The sequence below is a fragment of the Ascaphus truei genome, chromosome 11 (genome assembly GCF_040206685.1).
Source record: "Ascaphus truei isolate aAscTru1 chromosome 11, aAscTru1.hap1, whole genome shotgun sequence".
NCBI classification, from domain to species: domain Eukaryota; kingdom Metazoa; phylum Chordata; class Amphibia; order Anura; family Ascaphidae; genus Ascaphus; species Ascaphus truei.
Genome location: NC_134493.1, coordinates 19592226 through 19614095, shown reverse-complemented (window position 1 = coordinate 19614095; position 21870 = coordinate 19592226). Strand labels below are relative to the sequence as shown.

The 21870-nt window shown below is 45.4% G+C and overlaps 1 protein-coding gene across 4 annotated transcripts in view; it reads right to left on the bottom strand.

Annotated features, from left to right (window-relative positions):
* The window catches only part of LOC142463066 (lipopolysaccharide-induced tumor necrosis factor-alpha factor homolog), a 40995-nt gene that overhangs the window by 7797 nt on the left and 11328 nt on the right, over window positions 1-21870 (bottom strand). For all 4 annotated transcript variants that reach the window (XM_075565318.1, XM_075565319.1, XM_075565316.1 and 1 more), the window contains exons 5-6: window positions 19802-19840; window positions 14109-14277 (exon numbers count right to left, since the gene is read on the bottom strand). In XM_075565318.1, the coding sequence (XP_075421433.1) occupies window positions 14109-14277; window positions 19802-19840 (208 nt within the window). The remainder of the gene's footprint in view (window positions 1-14108; window positions 14278-19801; window positions 19841-21870) is intronic.

Sequence of the window (21870 nt, the reverse complement as noted above, 5' to 3'; positions counted from 1 at the left end):
GACCTTGAGGTTGGCATTGAGAGCAAAGTCTGCATCTTTGCAGATGACACTAAATTGTGTAAGGTAATAGAATCAGAGCAGGATGTAATTTCTCTCCAGAAGGACTTGGAGAGACTGGAAACTTGGGCAGGTAAATGGCAGATTAGGTTTAATACAGATAAAAGTAAGGTTATGCATTTGGGAACCAAGAATAAACAGGAATACATTTACTAATTTGAATGGGGATAAATTAGGGGAATAGTTGATAGAGAAGGATTTAGGAGTTCTGATAGATAGCAGGCTTAGCAATAGTGCCCAAAGTCATGCAGTAGCTGCAAAGGCAAAGAAGATCTCATCTTGTATTAAACGGGCAATGGATGGCAGGGAAATAAACATAATGATGCCCCTTTATAAAGCATTAGTAAGACCACACCTTGAATATGGAGTACAATTTTGGGCACCAATCCTAAGAAAAGACATGGAACTAGAGAGAGTGCAAAGAAGAGCCACAAAATTAACAAAGGGGATGGACAATCTAATTTATGAGGAGTGGCTAGCTAACTTAGATTTATTTACATTAGAAAAGAGGCGTCTAAAAGGGGATATGATAACTATATATAAATATATTCGGAGACAGTAGAAGAACTATTCATCCCAAGAGCAATACAAAGGACACTGGGTCATCTCTTAAGGTTGGAGGAAAGGAGCTTTCACTAGCAACAAAGGGAAGAGTTATTTACAGTAAGGGCAGTTAAAATGTGGAATTCATTACCCATGGAGATTGTGATGGCAGATACAATAGATTTGATCAAAAAAAGGTTGGACATCTTTTTAGAAAGGAAAGGTATACAGGGACATACCAAATAAGTAAACATGGGAAGGATGTTGATCCAGGGAGTACTCTGATTGCCAATTCTTGGAGTCAGGAAGGAATTCATTTTTCCCCTTATGAGATATTATTGGATGATATTTCACTGGGTTTTTTTGTTTGCCTTACTCTGGATCAATATACTGTACAGTAAGTACGCATGTAGGATAAAGTATCTGTCGTCTAAATTTAGCATAGGTTGAACTTGATGGACGCATGTCTTTTTTCAACCTCATCTACTATTTCAGTGTTTCTTACTAGCTACTGTATTGTCAGTAATGTTTTATGTGAAGTGTATTTGCACTTTGTTTGTATACCATTTACTGTATCCACAGTAAATAATCACTAATGTGATTGTCTTTTTGACGTTTTTCTATATCTTGCATATTGAGTGGTGAAAATTTCCCCTTGTTTTTGTTATAACTATTTTTGAGGGACTAAGGGTCCCTTGATTGTTCCCTATGCACCTGTACCACAATTGTTACACTATACCATATATCATTAGCTGTGCTGTCTGCAGCATATACTTTCTGCTCCACGGACCCTGTTCTGTTATGTAACATAGACTACAACTTTAAAATAAATCTGAAACATTGCTTGGTAATTGGTTAATAACGTAGGACTGCCCAACAGAATGAAAATATTGCAGTTAGAAATCACAATAAAAGGCAAATTAAAACACAGGATAATAATACCCTGTCAAAAAAATAACCCAGCTTTGTTTCAAACGCTTCAACCCAGGAAATAATCAGAATAAAATGCCCTGGTTGTTTGGCTAGTATTAGCGTTGGCTATGTAATATTACTGGGCTATGCATGAGTTTATAGAATTAGGGCATTATATGAAATATAATAAACATATTTTGTTATAGATATAGACATATAGATTTTATAAGCATACATTTAAGTTACATTAGCTGAAGCAAAAATCTAGAAAAATCTTGATGATTATGATTAAGTATATAAAAAAATGGTTTTAGTATGAATATACACATTTAAGAGGCATTAGCTGCAGTAAATATATATGCTATGAGTGGAGGAGAGGGAGGACAGATTTCTCCAGAAGTCCTCCGAGGTTGCAGAAAACAGTTTACAATACTGTATCTCTATCCTCTCACCCACACAAAATATTCATTTTTTTCCAGAGGTTTGTTCTTTGTGCTCACTCATCTGCAGAATCCATTCATGTGGGCTATTGATCTATTTAAAATGAATAGAGATCTCAAACTCAAGGAGAAACCTCTCAGCCCAAGAACCCTTATAACAAACCAGCATTTTCTACCCCCTTTCATGTTCACGAATGATTTATTTAAAACCTTTGTACAGAATGTCTGGTAGAGGTTTCTGTTCTGTAAACTCCTATACTAAGAATCACAAGAATTCCCGGTATTCTAATCTCTCTCGTGCAGAAAGAATGGTGATCTGCTCTTTTTCTAATAACCATGACATAATCTGCCCCACGGACACGGTGGCGCTGTAGTTCTCTTTGACTATCGAGGATATTTTTAGAAATACTGTCCTCACTCAATGACCCCCATACTTATAAAAAAATTGCATTTCGATACTACCTAAGTCAAAACATTTCTGGATATAGTTCTGTCTAACTCGTGGGTTTCAGCCGCCACACATCCATTTTTAGTATAGGATTTTCCCAAAAAGCCCAACAATAAATACACTTTTTAAAATCCATTCAAACATTACAAAACCCACCCAGCAGGCCAATTATTTTGGCAAGGGGCTCACCGTTACAGCCTATCTTTTAAATTGACTTCTTTGTCCATCCCATACCACCACATATTTAAGGGCACTTCCAGCTTTCTCAACATAACTACCCAAATAAACAGACACTGCTTTACTTGTCACTTTAGATGTCGGCAGCCTATACACAGTCATCCCGAATTAAAGAGATATTATTGAGGCTGTCAGAACACACCTGTTGGGCAATAAAGCCTTTACAGGTACTCCTGTTACATTGTTTCTACAACTTACCTATAGAACATACATTGATGAGAAACTAGATAGTTGGCACAGCCATGGGTTCGAATATGGCCCCGGCACACAGTATGCTACTCTACGCACACTTAGGAGACTGAACATATTTCTCACTGTTGTCTTGACACTATCCCCTTCTTTACAAAATATATTAGTGATATATGTTTAATTTGGAAAGGTTCTCTTGACTCATTCAAATTCTCAATTCCTTACTCACAACAATTTGATTTACTTTATCTACACCATGATCCCCAAACTAGACATTTTTGGAATGTGAACATTTTCTGTGCTGACAATGGGCTAGGCATGACTGTATACAATAAACAAACAGACCTATAACACCCTCCTCCACACCAGCAGTTTTCACCCACCTTTCTTCAAAAAAGACTTGTCCTACTCAACACTAGCCCTACTCCATAACAAATGAAAACCTCGGGATTCTTAGAACGTGTGTATTGTCCCCAGGTGATACAAGCCAGCATCAAATAGGCAACATTAAAGACCCAGTCATATCTTCCCAGATAGTCAAAGCGAAATATTTCACAGAATTGAGAGATTCGTCAACACTTAAAATGAGCACAATGTTTGTAAAATAACCATCCATAAATATCTGCAATTAATGGGTTTTTCAAAACAAAATTGTGAAAATGAGCAAATATGAAAAAAAAATTATAAATTGAAAGTAACCAACTATGGGCAGTATTTTTGCCACAAATATAGTTTATATGGCAACATTTTAATTTATTTGACCCTGAATATTCCTTCAAAATATTTCTGCACTTATACATTTTTATAAACTGCTAAAATCAAATGAAAAGCTTATTTCAGTACACCCACCCATCTCTAATCAACATCCCGTGCTCTACAGCCTCCAACTCAACCAATAAAGCAAACAAGCAATGCTGGCCTATACTGGCAAGGGATAAAACCTTACTGCCCACTCGTCAAAATAAGCCTTTAATGTGCTGCAGGAGAGGCAGAAATGTAAGAGATTATATTTGTCAACATCAGAAGTCTCAGACTTGATTAACTACAAAAATGGGCTGTTTAAAATGCTCAAACTGTATTTCCTGCAGGTGCATGATCTCCGGATATACCTTTGTCTACTCACATACTGAGGGAACCATTCAAATCTGACACAGACTCACTTGTTGTACCAGTGAATTTGTCATTTACATCCTGCTTTGTCCATACAGACTTTACTATGTTGGTAAGACCAACAGGTGCTTCAAAGATCGAATGGCTTGTCACCGCTTATTTATCAGAACTGCCCTACACAAGACATCCGAGAAGCTGGTGGTAGAGTACTTCCTGACAATGGGTCACCAACTTCCTATGTTTCGGTATATGCTGATTGACCATGTCCCGGTGCCAGCAATAAGGGGTGATCGTTCTTCTATATGAGGAGGTCGAACATGAACACCAAGGCCCACAGGGACCTTAATGAGATGCTACACCTTGGATAGTTTCTTAAGCTCTGATGGGACATTTGCTGGAACCGTGCTATACATTGAAGCAACCCAGGTGAACTACCTTTCATGGACCAGGAATACACAGGCAAGGAAACCTTACACGTCCTTAAACATTGTGCTCCATTCAAGACCATTCATGCTCTATTTAAGAGCATTCACAGGCAAATTCCCTACTGCAAATACTCACCCTTGTATTACTTTAAGGTCAGCCTGCCTCTACTATGTGTGTTTCTTTACACATACTCTATACAGATTGCATAATGGTACATGTTGCAGGGTATATGCAACTACACACGCAGGTTCTTTGGATAAGGCTTATGTATTTAGCCTTAATTTATACAGCACACAAAACAAAAATAGCTTTTCATCAGCAAACAAAAGAAAAACGTCTATTTCTTCAGCAGACAAAACAGTTTCTCTTTAGCAGACAGAGTCAAAATAAGGCAGCTACTCTTTTCTATGCAGGAGACAGTCAGTTCATAAACCATGTACTTTGCTAACAGACCTTGTATCAAGTTGTTCTCTCTCCAGAGTTTCAGCGGATTTCCCTCCTTCAGACAGCATATAAATAGACAGACCTCTATCAGTAATCTCCTCTCTCCTGAACAGCTAGGCAGCATGTGTCTACAGCCTGCGGTTTTTAACACACCTTGATTAGGCAGCTGGGATCCAACTAATTGTCCTGAGGTTCCCAGCTGAAGTTAACCTAGTCACTGCTGCACTGCAGACTAAACATATGTCTGCCAGCCATATAGCTGGTGGCTTTTATTTACCCTGTGACATTCCTCCCATGTTAGTGTGTGGCTGGGGCTACGCACGGCTGAAGCCCGACCATCCACCCCTTCTCTAGAAAAGAAGTCAGCATTTGCGTTCTCTTTTCCCGGCCTGTGCTGAATCTCAAATGAGAAGGGTTGGAGGGCCATATACCACCTAGTTAATCTAGCATTGGAATCCTTCATACTATTTAACCACTTCAGTGGAGCATGGTCCGTCACCAAAGTAAAATGGACTCCTGCCAGGTAATGCCTCAAAGCCTCGATTGCCCACTTTACTGCGAGGCACTCCTTCTCAATCACTGAGTAGTTTTTTTCCCTTGGGAACAATTTCCTACTCAGGAAAAGGATAGGGTGTTCAACTCCCTCAAACTGTTGTGACAACACTGCCCCTGCCCTATCTCTGATGCATCTGTTTGCACTACAAAAGGGCTGTTGAAGTCCGGGCTTCTAAGGACGGGACCCTCTGATAGAAACCTTTTTATGTCCTCCAAGGCTCTCTGACAATCCCTTGACCATACCACTTGTGTAGGGGCACACTTTTTTGTGAGGTCCGTTAAAGGGGCTGCCACTTCCGAATAGTTGGGGATGAACCGCCGGTAGTACCCTGCTAAACCCAGCAGAGATCGTACCTGCGTTTTTGTTTGGGGGGTCGGAACTTCTTTCAGGGCAACTACCTTGTCGGCTAGTGGCCTTACTTTTCCACCCCCCACTGCCTAAGTATTTGGTTTCCGCCTTACCCAAGGCACATTTCTTAGGGTTGGCTGTGAGCCCTGCCTCTCTTAGAGATTTGAGGACCACTTTCAGCCTATTTAGATGGGCCCGCCAGTGTTTACTATAAATGACAATGTCATCTAGGTAGGCTGCGGCATAAGTCCTATGGGGTCTCAGTACCTTATCCATGAGTCTCTGAAATGTGGCTGGGGCTCCATGCAGTCCAAATGGCATTGTCACAAACTGGTATAAACCCACGGAGTGGCAAAGGCTGTTTTGCACTAGGACTTTTCCTCTAAGGGTATTTGCCAGTATCCTTTTGTCAAGTCCAGCGTGGATATATATTCCGCGTTACCAAGGGCGTCAATTAATTCGTCCACCCTTGGCATCGGATATGCGTCGAACTTGGATACCGCATTGACCTTTCGGAGGTCCACACAAAATCTTACCTTCCCATCGGGTTTAGGGACCATAACTAGTGGACTACACCACTCACTGCATGATTCCTCAATCACTCCTAAGTGTAACATTTCTTGTGCCTCCTTCTCTACCACAGTCCTACGACTTTCAGGCAACCTATAAGGGCGGGAACGTACTTTTACCCCAGGTGCTGTCTCGATCGCATGTGAAATTACGTTAGTTTGCCCTGGTAAATCAGAAAAAACATTATGGAATTGTGTAATTATTTCAAACAAATCCCCTTTTTGTTCAGAGGACAACTGTTTACCCATTGAGATTTTATCGTCACTCACGATGTTCCCCCGTGGAGGCTGAGGACCTAAGTCCGTTTCCTCCTCCACCGGGTGGATGAATAGAGACCGCTGCATCTTCCAGGGTTTCAGCAAGTTCACATGGTAAATTTGTTTACCCTTCCTGGACCCTGGTTGAGTGATCTCGTAATCCACATCACCCGTACGGCGGAGTACTTCGAATGGGCCCTGCCATTTGGCCAGGAGTTTACTCTCGCAACTGTGTAACAATAACATCACCTGGTCTCCTGGGTGAAACACTCTCATGCGAGCATTCTGATTGTAATGTTTCTCCTGACCGTCCTGGGCTGATCTAAGATTCTAAGGTTCTCCTGAGCCATAGAATAAGGCTATGTCTATACTTACTCAGACGGAGCGGAATGGAGGGGAGGCGCACCCACGCTGCGCGATCACATCTATTGTCCTCTTTGAGGATGCCTATAGATGGCGCCAGCGCGCACATCAGACGGAGCTCACAGCGGCGCGAAATTCAAGAGGCAAGTGATTTTTTGCGCAATGGCATCGGGATGTGAGGTAGGAAAGTGACGTCCCCGACGGAACGTTATTGACACGCCTCCAAATTTTCATTGACACGCCCCCAAATCGCGCCCGCTGCATACCCTGCAAAGCCATGAAAAAGCTCAGGCTTTAGCAAGAGTATTGCAGTGTGTGTGCGCCTCCCCTCCGTTCCGTCTGCCTGAGTATAGACGTAGCCTATGGCTCCTCGTGAGAGACTGGAGCCATTAGGTCCAAAAAGAAAGGCCAGTCCCGGCCGAGCACAACGGGGGCAGGGAGCCAAGGAGCGACTCCTACTTTGAGGTAGGTCTCCTGACCTTTTATCTGTAGCCGGATTTTGGCCGTCGGATACTGTTTTACATCGCCGTGTATACATTCTACACTCCATGGAGAGTCAAAAGAACACACGTTAGGCGGTAACAGTTCCTGGAAGACCAGAGTTTTCCCAGAGCCCGAATCTACAAGGGCCTGGACGTTTTTTCCCCCCAACCTGGGCTGGAAGTAGCCAGGGCTTGTAATTTTCTCCAGTGAAGGCCGAGGCGACGGTCCTGCTGAAGGAACAATCCATCTGTGGACAGTCCACATGCCGGTGGCCTTGTTCTCCGCCGGCGGAACATGGAGAGGGTTCCCTCGCAGGAGGGTGCCGCGGATAGCGCTCCGCTGGACCGGATACCGGAGACCAGTCATCTGGTGGGTCCTGTGGGCGACGTCCTCGGAAGTTCCTCTCATTTGGCGACAAGCCGACATCAGGAAGGGGATGAGGGTCTCGGTGGTGCCCCGCGTTTTGACTTCTTCCTTGTTGGAAGGACTGCTCCTTTTGTGGCACTTGGTGGTTGCGGATGGAGGGGCTGTAGTTTCCTCGTTGGTCCGGTCTACCTCTTTGGGCAAGCGCCGGTAAAGCCGGATCCGTCGGGTCCAAGACACTTGCCTGGTCCTCAACGAGTCGGACCGCCAAAGTTAGGGTATCAGCAGCATGGCGTTTTACCCAAGAGCATGCGGAAGGGGTTATTACTTGTAGGAATTGTTCCAACACAACTTGTTCAAGAACAGTTTCCTTAGTGTGTTGCTCAGGTTGTATCCAGCGGTTACACAAGTCCAATAACAGCTGAGCTAGGACCCGGGGTCTCATCTTAGAGGTGTACTTCAGGTTCCGGAACTGCTGCTGGTGGGTCTCTGGGGTGACGTCATTACGCAGCAACGCATGTCCGTGACGATGGTCTGATTGTGTTGCTGCCTGAGCCCAGCCATACTACGAGGAGTCTACACGGGAGAATAAGAGTGCCTAAGGTCTGTTTTTTTTCCCCATCTAGCATTCCCAGCACCTTCTCCCTTCTTGTTACAACTAGGATTTGTGTGATTTTGGGTGTTTACACCCTTTTACTCCACGAGGCTTGGGCTCTGTTGTATTATTTATTAGTGTCATTTTAGACAGCTTTGATTTGTATGTTCCTGGTATATGTGTGTTTTTATGATGAATTATCCATTTATGATATAAAATATATGTATTCATTTCGGCTTTTCTTGGTTTAATTTCATGCGCTCCTATTTTTGTTCTTTTGTTTGCTGAGTGTGCCCCGCTGATCACTAGGAGCTGCGGGGTGGAACCAGACAGCCGAGGGGGGAATCACTTGGAGGAACAGCGCGCTCAATATCACTATTTGCTCATCCTGTGCTGCCTGCTGCTGGGTTAGGAGCTGGGTTTGCTGCTGCAATAGCAGTTGGGCCTGTTTCTGCATTAACAGTCCCTGCTGTCTGGTCTGCTCGCACAGAAACTCTTTTAAAAATTCTTCAATTTTTCTCATTTTTGTGTGTGTGTGGCCCTTCAACTGCAGGGGCCTCTCAAAATCCCGGCACTTCTGACACCATATGTTGCAGGGTACATGCAACCACACACGTGGGTTCTCTTGGTGAGGCTTATTTATTGAGCCTTAAAACATACAGCACACAAAAACAAAATAGCTTCTCTTCAGCATACAAAAACAAAATAGCTTCTCTTCAGCAGACAAAAACAAAATAGCTTCTTTCAGCATAGAAAACAAGGCAGCTTCTCTTCAGCATGCACGACACAGACAGTTCATCACACATGTACTTTGAAAACAGACCTTATAGCAGTAATTTCTTCAGTCTTTCAGCCCTGTCTACTGACCAGCTAGCTTGCATGTGTGTACAGCTTGGGGGTTTTAAAACACCTTGATTATGCAGCTGGGGTCAGAATAATTACACTGGCGACACACTTTATTCGAGCTTGGCTAGTCCCACGAATTCGGGTATACCCGGGTGTATTGAGGTTTGTGACTGTTTTCTGCCCGAGTACATTGAGTTATTTTCCAAGCAGGGATTGAAGCATTTTATTCCCGCTGGCTGCAATACTGCACAGTATATATATATAAACTGCATTACAATTCATGAATTTATGCCATCTGGTAGACACGCGAAGCATTGCAGCCTATTAAATCCTAATCATTATCATTTAACAGATCAGCCGCCCATCAGCCAGGCATGAACCCAGGCTGGGAAGGCAAATGCAACGGGGCTTGTCAGAGGTTAGGAGTGGCGCATTCCAGGTATCTGCCAGGTACATACCGGGTATTTGCTCGAATAAAGTGTGTCGGTGCAGTAAGTAGCCCTTCTCAACTGAAACTTAACCTCGTCACTGCTGCACTGCAAGCCTAAACATAGGTTTGCCAGGTATATGGCTTGTGACGTTCATTCACCCTGTCACATGGCCAATTAGCCTTTTCTGGATGTTTTTTTTCTGTCACTGACAATCCACGTGGCAAAAGAATAATCCGCGGTCAGATTATTATTAATCCGCACTCAGAGGGGAGAGAGATAGGGTGTGCAGATTTTGAATAATGCGCAGTGCTGATTTCGGATTCAATATGGAATCTGAGTGCGGATACTTAAAAATCCGTCCGGATTTTATCCAATGGCAGATTCGGATTAATCCGTTCAGATTGTTTAATCTGCAGATGGATTTTACCTCGTGGAATGGATTTTGACAGTTACGCCCTTTTCTAGTTCTCATTGCCACTGAATCCTGAGGAAATGCTGTGATATTCTTCATTAAAACTCGATATGTTATGTTGTGTGTGTCAGTGGGAGCAAAGAAGTGCACTACATCTGTGTATACATTTAACCCTTTGAGTACCAGTTGGGCTGTAAAACCAGAGTGTCGCGACCCTTCTGGCACACATGATCATGTGACAGCTGCGTCATTGATGATGTCCTCCCATTTAGTTCCATTTAGTCACAGATCGCGTTCTGCGCTGAATGGGATCTCCCCATGAAAAACGAGCACAGCCTTTTGAACATAGCTACTATGCCAAGAGGCCCCTGGAGTGCCAGACCCCATGAGGTAGTAGCTACATCCATATTGTACCCAAAGTGTTACAGGGTATTAGCTGAAATAATAATATATATATATTGTTATTTTATTATATTCCTTGAATAACAATAGTACTTCCTTTTTGGAGAGGCCTCGTATGTCTGTCTGCTGCTATCTTTTATGCCATGCTCAGGGCTACCGACAGGGGAGATAGCTGGGACATCTGTCCCGGGCCATGGTGGCTACAGGTGGCCCGGTTGGTGCTGGAAGTTGGGCCCGGCTAGAGGTCAAGCCCAACTTCTGAGCCTAGCTATCAGGCCTCTGATTGCTGCTGGGCCCCTGTTGCTGCTGCTGCAGGGCTTGTTGGAGCCGGGCCGACCTCCCCCCTCAGCCAGTGCTGAAAGTTGGGCCTGCCAGAAGTCAGGCCCAACTTCTGCATCCAAGTGTGGGTCCAGCATGGCACTGGAGGCCTTCCACCCCCAAGGTCCATTTTGTGTGTGTGTGTACATTATGGTGGGATGAATTGTGTGTGGAGATTAATTGTTGGGGAGATTTTGTGTCAGATTGATTGTGGGTGGGATTGTGTTTGGGTATTGTGGGTGGGAGTTACATTTGTGTGTGTGTGTGGGGGGGGGGGGAGGAGTAGAATTGACTGTGCGGGGGAGTGACATTGTGTGTGTGTGGTGGAGGGGTTGTGTGAGGGGGGAGGAAGAAGAGTGTAAAACTGGGAGAGTGGGCAAGAGAGGGGGTGAGAGAAATACATGGGGGGGGTGAGAAAGCAGGAGCAAATAAAAAGGGTGAGAGATCAAAGAGGTGAGAAAGAGGGGGGGGGGGGGCTCGCAAGACCACCAAAAGGGGGAGATCTAGCAGAAACTCTAGTCTTGGTTCTCGGGAAATCCAGAACACGAAGCAAATAGCGCACAGCCAGGGAGTCTGCTATTTGCTTCGTGTTCTACTTGTGTTCTGGATTTCCCTTCCATGGCTGGCACACCACTACAGACCCCCAGAGACTGTGGGAGTGGGTAAGAGACTTACACTTATTTCTTATGACCACAATAGTTGAATACTCGTATTTGGATCATTTCCATAGGATGCCTTATTGCTTATGTCCCTTTGAGTGACTCACAGGTCATTTCCATTTGTACCCACTCCCACTTATTCTATTTTGGGGCTTCTCTAAGATGCATTGATGTTTGGATGAAGTTGTACTGGGGTGGAGCACCCTATTTCCCCATTGGTTCTCGGGAAGGCTGTCGGCGGCCCTGGCCATACTTGGCCAGTTTGGCCCAGTTGCAATGATGATATAACCGTAATTATGTAAATCCAGAACCCCCTCTCAGAAGAGCACAGCCTCTATTCGATATCGTGAGAAGTGTGGTAACATAGAGCTACTGAATTGAAATGACTGAATCATTAACTGTGTATTCCCTCACTTCACACTATATTCAATAGGATCCCAAGCAAGGAAGTAGCAATGAGAAGGGTATAACACTTTTGAGGTGACGTATTAAGCCAAATTGTGTCATTTTCATCTTGCCTCTCTTTGCGTCTATGTATCAAGGTCTTGACTCTAAGTTTTGTGCCGCCTGCTTTGGCTTGCAATGTGGGCAGTGACAACAGGAAGCGGCACATGGTACACATAATGTAATGAGATGTACTGTATCAAACCCTCTGTCTCTATGCGTCACTTTTCTATCTGCGTCCAAAAAATCCACCAGGTCTGAGATGGCGCAAACTTTCCTTGCCAATAATTTGCATCAAATGTAAGAAACGCATCGCAAGCAGAAAATGGGCAATGTGTCAAAATGAACTTCTATGTGCAGTTTCTTTAGGGAACAGTTAAAAGGATTTACATGCCTCCTAGATTTCATGTGAGCAACACAACTGTATGTATGTAGTTTGAGATTTAAAAATTACATAGAATGTTTGTAATTGTTTCAAACAAAAGTGTCAATCAACAAAAGTAGACCCATTAATTACAGTATATATCAGTGGAATTGGTTCACTTTGCCAAGAGCGACTGAATTTACGATGCCAATGGAAAAAGGGCTATGCGGCAAAACAATATAGTACAAATGTTATGATAATTTTTGGTCATCTTTACAATGTATCATATTTCCTACTGACTGGTGTTGAAAGCCTTGCTTCATGTCACCATGAAAATTTTCTTTATTTCTATCCTCATACATTATTTTTTTGTGAAAAACTGAGATCTAAAATCATGACCGCAGACACAATAAGACCACCACGGTCGGCATGTCTCCAGCAGCCAATAGAAAGTAACTACTAGGTGACCCTAGTGGCTTGCTGACTAGCACAGTAACAAATGTACATACCTTGAGAACCCTGTGGTCTCCTGCAATCGGACTTCAGCTGCAGGGACCACACAGTTTAAGAACTTTAATGAAAAACATATTTTAAGGAGATTTCTGCTTTAATGTTCACCTACACACTGAGATTCACCAACCTCTGATTCAGGTTATGGCATTGCAATGCCAAATGAACTTCCATTGACATGAATGACATGACTGTGCAACAACCCATTCGGAGATCAGTCCATCTCCACCATAGCTAGTTAAATACACACCACTTTTTAAGGACTATCTTAGAAAAATATATATATTTGTTTACTTTTAAACAATATGGATACTGAGTCTAGATTCCTATTACTTACCTTGTGGAGAGAAATAAAGAATTACGTCAAGTGCCGGTATGGGTTATCCCACCAAGTGCCGGTATGGGTTATCCCACCAAGTGCCGGTATGGGTTATCCCACCAAGTGCCGGTATGGGTTATCCCACCAAGTGCCGGTATGGGTTATCCCACCAAGTGCCGGTATGGGTTATCCCACCAAGTGCCGGTATGGGTTATCCCACCGAGTGCCGGTATGGGTTATCCCACCGAGTGCCGGTATGGGTTATCCCACCGAGTGCCGGTATGGGTTATCGAACCGAGTGCCGGTATGGGTTATCACACCAAGTGCCGGTATGGGTTATCCCACCAAGTGCCGGTATGGGTTATCCCACCAAGTGCCGGTATGGGTTATCCCACCAAGTGCCGGTATGGGTTATCCCACCAAGTGCCGGTATGGGTTATCCCACCAAGTGCCGGTATGGGTTATCCCACCAAGTGCCGGTATGGGTTATCGCACCAAGTGCCGGTATGGGTTATCCCACCAAGTGCCGGTATGGGTTATCCCACCAAGTGCCGGTATGGGTTATCGCACCAAGTGCCGGTATGGGTTATCCCACCAAGTGCCGGTATGGGTTATCCCACCAAGTGCCGGTATGGGTTATCCCACCAAGTGCCGGTATGGGTTATCCCACCAAGTGCCGGTATGGGTTATCCCACCAAGTGCCGGTATGGGTTATCCCAACAAGTGCCGGTATGGGTTATCCCACCAAGTGCCGGTATGGGTTATCGCACCAAGTGCCTTTACGTGTTACCGTCACAGGAATGGGTGGGATGACCCGTACCGATGCTGGATGCATGTGCCCCGAATCTCTTACCCATTTACAGGCGTGAGGGTTAGTACACTTCTTGGTATATCCATATAAGCAGTTAAACTTGGTTTGATTTATTTTTGCTTTAAATTATATATTCTTTTAAACCCAGGCATACAAGAATGTAGTTCTCTTTTCATCCTAAAGACAAAAGCTAACACAACTAATATATACTTTCCAAAATTATTTTAAAATGATCATGAAACAATACTCACCCCAAAACAGCAAGACCTGCACAAATAAGCCAAGGCAAAGCTCCGGTGGTGTAGGAAACCCGTGTGATAACGTACTGGCGGCAGTAAATGCACACGGTGGATACTGGAGTACCAAGAAAACTGCTAGTCACAAGAATTGTATTTACAGGAGCAGCCTGCATCCCGATCACTGAAAACAGCCAGAGAAAAGACAAAATGTCAACTACTGTCTAGGACAGGGGCGGCCAACTCCAGTCCTCAAGTGCCACCAACAGGTCAGGTTTTCAGGATATCCCTGCTTCAACACAGGTGGCTCAATCTGTGGCTGTCGTTGACCGAGCCACTGATTGAGCCACCTGTGCAGAAGCTGGGATATTCTGAATACCTGACCTGTTGGTGGCCCTTGAGGACTGGAGTTTGCCTACCCTGGTGTATGAGATGAATGCTACCATTTATTTTTATGGGCAACGTATGTTAGTCCTCCTGACTGAAGGGCCCAGCAGTACATTGCATATTAACAGGTTGCATTGTAGAGTTATTCAGCAGTGAAGCATTAACTGTTTTTATACATGAATTTCAGTACTAATTGCAAACTTTTCGGTGTAGTGTAATTCGGTGGTGTTTATTCATCTAAAGTGAATCTATTGACCACATGGTCTAGAGTTTGTTGTAAGACAAAATAATTGAGTTTAGTTAGTAAGTGGAATTAAATCAGGCATGCTAATTTTTGAAGACCAGGCCGGATGGCTAATGTAACATTGGACATTGGCGAGAAAAAGTTTGTGAACCCCAATGGTAATTACAGAAATTCCATAGTTTTTGCATGATATCCTTCTTGAATCAAAACCAGTCTTTTCTTAAATACCCAATCTATATATATATAAAATCAAATGGTTAGTGCTATCTGCGGTCAATCTGATTGGTCCTCAGCCAATCAGATTGGTGGGTCTGACGTCACCCAACTGCCACTCTCTTCCCCCTCGGCGACACACACACACACACACACACACACACACACACACACACACACACACACACACACACACACACACACACACACACACACACACACACACACACACCTCTCTCCGGCACTCATCTCTCCCCTCCCGGCACTCATCTCTCCCGTCCCGGCGCTCATCTCTCCCCTCCCGGCGCTCATCTCTCCCTCCCGGCGCTCATCTCTCCCCTCCCTCCGCTCATCTCTCCCCTCCCTCCGCTCATCTCTCCCCTCCCGGCGCTCATCTCTCCCTCCAGGCGCTCATCTCTCCCTCCCTCCCTCCGCTCATGTCACCCTCCCTCCCTCCGCTCACCTCTCCCTCCGCTCAACTCTCCCTCCCTCCGCTCACCTCTCCCTCCCTCCCTCCGCTCACCTCTCCCTCCCTCCCTCCGCTCACCTCTCCCTCAGCTCACCTCTCCCTCCCGGCGCTTCGCTCATCACCATCCCCGGCGGGGGAACAGGCAGTGGCCAGGCAGGCTGCAGCTGCCTCGCGGCGCCTAAGATGGTGGCGCCTGGAAGGACCCCCTTCCTCCCTCGCGGCGCCTAAGATGGCGGCAGCCAGAAGGACCCCCTTCCTCCCTCGCGGCGCCGAGTGAGAAGATGGCGGCGCCCGGAAGTAGAGGTAGGTGTCGCATGTGTGTCGCTCTAGGTGACGTGTGTGTGGGTGTGGGTCACTGTGTGTGTGTGTGTGTGGGGGACACTGTGTGTGTGTGTGTGGGGGGGGGGACACTGTGTGTGTGTGTGTGTGACACTTTGTGTGTGTGTGTGTGTGACACTGTGTGTGTGTGTGTGTGTGTGTGTGTGTGTGTGTGTGTGTGTGTGTGTGTGTGTGTGTGTGTGTGACACTGTGTGTGTGTGTGTGTGTGTGACACTGTGTGTGTGTGTGTGTGTGTGTGTGTGTGTGTGTGTGTGTGTGTGTGTGTGTGTGTGTGTGTGTGTGTGTGTGTGTGTGACACTTTGTGTGTGTGTGTCACGGTGTGTATGTGTGACACTGTGTGTGTGTGTGACACTGTGTGTGTGTGTGACACTGTGTGTGTGTGTGTGTGTGTCGCCCCCCCTGTCTTTCACGCCCCCCCTGCCTTTCACGCCCCCCCTGCCTTTCACGCCCTTGCCCCCCCTGCCTTTCACGCCCCCGCCCCCCCTGCCTTTCACGCCCACCCCCTGCCTTTCACGCCCCCCCTGCCTTTCACGCCCCCCCCCTGCCTTTCACGCCCCCCCTGCCTTTCACGCCCCCGCCCCTCCTGCCTTTCACGCCCCCGCCCCCCCTGCCTTTCACGCCCCCCCTGCCTTTCACGCCCCCCTGCCTTTCACGCCCCTGCCCCCCCTGCCTTTCACGCCCCCGCCCCCCTGCTTTTCATGCCGCCCCCCCGCCTTTCACGCCCCCGCCCCCCTGCCTTTCACGCCCCCCGCCCCCCCTGCCATTCACACCCCCCCGCCTTTCACCCCCCTGCCTTTCACGCCCCCTGCCTTTCACGCTTCCCCCTGCCTTTCACGCCCCCCCCATGCCTTTCACGTCCCCCCCTGCCTTTCACGCCCCCCCCTGCCTTTCACGCCCCCCCATGCCTTTCAAGCCCCCCCCCCCCTGCCTTTTACGCCCCCCCTCCCTGCCTCCGGGCAACGCCGGGTATATCAGCTAGTAGGGTTTATATTAACCAATTCCATGTCTTTTGAAACAAAAGGATGTATGAATTAGACAAACAATGAGTAATTAAGATTCAGGGTATATGCAAAAGTACGTGAAACTCTGGTTTTATCCGGTAAATTAAAGGAGACAAATAGAATCAGGTGTTTAAATAATTAGGTAGATCTTCAGGGGTGAGTTTGGGAGACCCCACCCTACATAAAGATCAGAAACTTTGTGAGTTTGGTCTTCACCATGCAGGTGTGTGGGAACACCTCATGCCACGATGAAAATAAATCTCTGAGGTCCTCAGAAAAGCAGTTATGGATGCTCATCTGTCTAGAAAAGGTTATTTCTTAGCAGGTCTTAAAATTAGGTAAATACAACCTCAGATGAACAACAACACATGACATGTTACACCGTGTCATGATTTATTTAACAAAAATAAAGCCAAAATGGAGAAGCTATGTGTGAAAAACTAAGTACACCCTTACTGCTTCCATAGCAATTAAGATGCTAAGTAGCAGACAGGTGCTGTTAATCAAATGTCCTTGATTAATTGATCATCAGCAAGTGTGACCACCTCTATAAAAGCCGAAGTTTTAGCAGTTTGCTGGTCTGGAGTATTCAGGTATGTGTTAACACAATGCCAAGGAAGAAAGACATCAGCAATGATCTTAGAGAAGCAATTGTTGCTGCCCATCAATCTAGGAAGGGTTATAAGGCCATTTCCAAATAATTTAAAGTCCATCATTCTACAGTGAGATTATTCAAAAGTGGAAAACATTCAAGACAGTTGCCAATCTTCCCAGGAGTGGACGTCCCAGCAAATTCACCCCAAGGTCACACCATGCAATGCTCAGAGAAATTCCAAAAAACTCAAGAGTTATATCTCAGACTCTACAGGTTAGCATGTTAAATGTTAAAATTCATGACAGTACAATTCGAAAAAGACTGAACAAGTATGGTTTGTTTGGAAGGGTTGCCAGGAGAAAGCCTCTTCTCTCTAAAAAGAATATGGCAGCATGGCTTAGGTTTGTAAAGTTGCATCTGAACAAATCACAAGACTTCTGGAACAATGTCCTTTGGACAGACGAAACCAAAGTGGAGATGTTTGGCCATAATGCACCGCGCCACGTTTGGCGAAAACCAAACACAGCAAATCAGCACAAACACCTCAAACCAACTGTCAAGCATGGTGGTGGGGGGGGGTGATGATTTGGGCTTGTTTTGCAGCCACAGGACCTGGGAACCTTGCAGTCATTGAGTCGACCATGAACTCCTCTGTATACCAAAGTATTCTAGAGTCAAATGTGAGGCCATCTGTCCGACAGCTAAAGCTTGGCCGAAATTGGTTAATGCAACAGGACAATGATCTCAAGCACACCAGCAAATCTACAACAGGATGGCTGAAAAAGAAAATAATCAAGGTGTTGCAATGGCCCAGTCAAAGTCCAGACCTCAACCCGACTGAAATGCTGTGGCTGGACCTTAAGAGAGCTGTGCATAAACAAATGCCCATAAACCTCAATGAACTGACGCAACGTTGTAAAGAAGAGTGGGACAAAATTCCTCCACAACGATGTGAGAGACTGATAAAGTCATACAGAAAACGATTCCTTCAAGTTATTGCTGCTAAAGCTGGTTCTACAAGCTATTGAATCATAAGGTATACTTAGCTTTTCACACATGGCTTCTCCATTTTGGATTTATTTTTGTTAAATAAATCATGACACGGTGTAATATGTTATGTGTTGTTGTTCACCTGAGGTTGTATTTACCCAATTTTAAGACCTGCTAAGGAACAGTTGATTGTTATTATGTCCTGATATGTAAAACCATAGAATTCAAAGAGGGTGTACTTTCTTTTTCACATCACTGTATGTCTGTTATAAAACCAGTACAATGTTGTTATGTGTGTGTGAGTGGTCCTCGTGTCTGGAGACACGAATAAAAGACTGTTGTACTACCAAGTTCCTAGCGCCCATTATTTTCCAACCTTGCTAACTCCATCGCTGAGCCGCCTGAATCCAGCACCCTGAGGTAACGTAATCCATGCTGAGTGGCTAAACATTGCACACCAATGTAAACTCCCTATGAGTCAGGCAGGGAGGGTCACATTTGTAATTCGTTATCCCTACACACAGACATCCTGCTAACTACACTTCACACCTTCATTCTAATTCCTGACCTATCTACATGACATTTTCTGCATTGCTGTGTTAGGCTAAGGCCCCGCTCCCTCAGTCAGCGCGCCCGCACTGCAGACAGGCGGGCGCTGACAGACACAGACCACGATATGCGGTCTGTAGGGAGCCGGAGAAGGAGGGGGGCGGGAGAGGGAGGGGGCGGGAGTGGGAGGGAGGGGGGCAGGAGTGGGAGGGAGGGGGGCGGGCTCTGATCGTGGTGCCATCCACCCCCCACACACATACATATATACACACACACAAACATACACACATACACACACACACTTTAATAACACGCAGCTCCTTCCCTGCTCCCCGCCCAAGGCGCCTCCCACCTAGCTCCTTCCCTCCCCTCCCCCCCATTGGCTGACTCGCGTACCACGTGACGCGTCAACGCCGAAATTCACAAGATTCTTGCAGCATCGGCCGGCTGACGCGTCACAGTACGTAGTCAGCCCTGTCGGAAGGAGGCAGCGGGAGCAGGGACCACTCGGACAAGGGTCTGGTGGTTCGCGGCCTTACACTAACTATCTGTCCTGACACCACAGACCTCTAACTGAATTCCTGACCAATCTACATGTGATTTTCTGCATCACCGTGTTATACTGTGTGTTTCACACTGTGACTAACATCAGTATATCAGTATATCCAGACTTATTAGGATGTAATTCTTGTAGAAATATGTGATGCTATTTCAGCTTCATTTGTATAAAAACAAACAAACAAACAAACAAACAAACAAACATGGTCCTGAAGAAGGGACTTGGTGCACTCTTTTTAACCACTGCGTATCACTTTGACCTTTCTTTTGCTTGTCTATTCTATGGGCTAACATGATGCTATCCTCTATTTGTGTCCCACAGTGTATATCACAGGGATTTAGAGTGGGTGCATTAAGTCTTACCTGTTGCTTGGGTTGTGGGAGCAGGTCGGTTTCCTACAACTACAAAAAAAAAACATATATCACATTTACATCCCCACATTGTTTACTCCGTTACTTAAAGCTTTATATGTGTACTTTTGCTGTAGTGGTACAGTATATACTAAGGAAAACATTAGGGCGTGCATTCCAAGAACACCCCCACAATATCTGATAAAGGTAAATATATGTTGCCTTTAATGTGGTAAAGTTGAATTTTCTATGATACGAAATGAAATTCATAGATTCTCTGCCTTGAAGGTACAAACAACTTCTATTGGGGCTGCATTATTTCTTCGGAGGCTTGTATCTTTTACAATGTCAGAAATGATAGAGGGTAGTTATAAGGGAGTAGAGGGTCATATCGCAGAACAGCTGTTGTAAAGTTATAGTTACGTAGGTTGGTTTAAGAGCCAGGTATTAGTGTTAGCTCAAAATTAATTACTATGTACTGTATCAACCCAAAAATGTATTTAATGCAGCATGGTATACTAACTCCATTCAGTTAAAGGCGGGTGTATTCAGAAAAGTAGTTTTGGAACCATGATAGTTTTAATTTAACGTTGAGTCTGATAAACAGAAGGTATTGTTTCTTTCATTTTTAATTGGGCAAGTGTAACTATTTTAAATTATTGATGAAAGTATGAAAGCTTAATTAACAGCAGATGGTGAGGAGGGTGTCGTTTATCTCGTTTCTTCTACCCTAGCGGTAATATAATCAGATATAATGTACATTATACAGTACATTCCCCTCCCAGTCAGTGGACCAAACAACAGCGAGGAGGGAAAGATGGAGGGTACTGATCAGGCAGTAGGACAAACAGAGACTCCATGTACTGTATATGATTTGCAAGGATTTCCCAAACAAAGTATTTATTTTAAAGCAGCAATCACCCCAGAAGCCTTAATGAGTTTAACTCATATAATAATCTGCCCCCCCTGAGCATTTCCTGCCCTTTAAAAAAAAATTGTAGTGTTAAAAATCATGATTTTCTTAATTTCTGTTTTACCTTAGGTTACCATGGCTATCTCTTTTAATTCAGTTAATTAGGTTATCATATGGTCATTTGACAGGGGTAGTACCTGTAAGGGGGTCACCCCCGGTACCCCTGATCTTCCTTTGCCCCCTGCCTTACCCCTGTGACAGTGGGGGAAGGGGACGGCGACTTCTCCCGGCGGGCAACGCCATCTTGGTTGCGGCGCGAGGTTCGCGCAATGCGCAGAGATTGGCCAGGGTAGCGGTGGCCATCGCCAGTGTGCCGGAGCTCTGGGAGGTTGCACAGGCGCAGTTAAGCGTAGCGGCGGCCATTACATCGTCGCACATGCGCAGTAAAGATCGTGCACGCGGTCCCCATAGGAAAGAGCTGCGCCAAGGACTACAATTCCCAGCAGCCTCTGGGGACTGCCCTTTCACCCTGGTCACAGGCAGCATTGAAGCCAATAGAGCTGGCAGATTCTCATGCTGCCGAGTTGCAACAATGTTGTGTGCAGACAGGGTTTTTGTCAGTTGGATCCAGGAAGAGATTGGGGAAGGTAGTGTACACAGAGCATGGCTCTGCTGTACTAGGCCAGAGAAAAACCACAGGCCCCAGACAGGCCCCAACTCCCCACCAGGTTAGTGGGTAATTAATAAGGGACGGCCACAGGTTAGGGACCCTACCCTTAGGTGCGTGTGGTGTGCGTCTTGTCGGTGTCACGGCTGTCAGTGCTGTGAGTGCTGACAAGACGGCATCGTGTGTGTGTGCAGCACGTTCGCTGCAGGTACCAAGCAGGTTGCAGTGCGTTGCTGCAGGTGTACTGTATTGTATGTCTTTATTTATATAGCGCCATTAATGTACATATCGCTTCACAGTAGTAATACACGTGGTAATCAAATAAATAACAGATAATATAAATAACAGATCATGGAATAAGTGCTTTAGACATAAAAGTAACATTAAGGAAGAGGAGTCCCTGCCCCGAGGAGCTTACAGTCTAAGTGGTAGGTAGGGAGAACGTACAGAGACAGTAGGAGGGAGTTCTGGTAAGTGCGTCTGCAGGGGGCCAAGCTTATG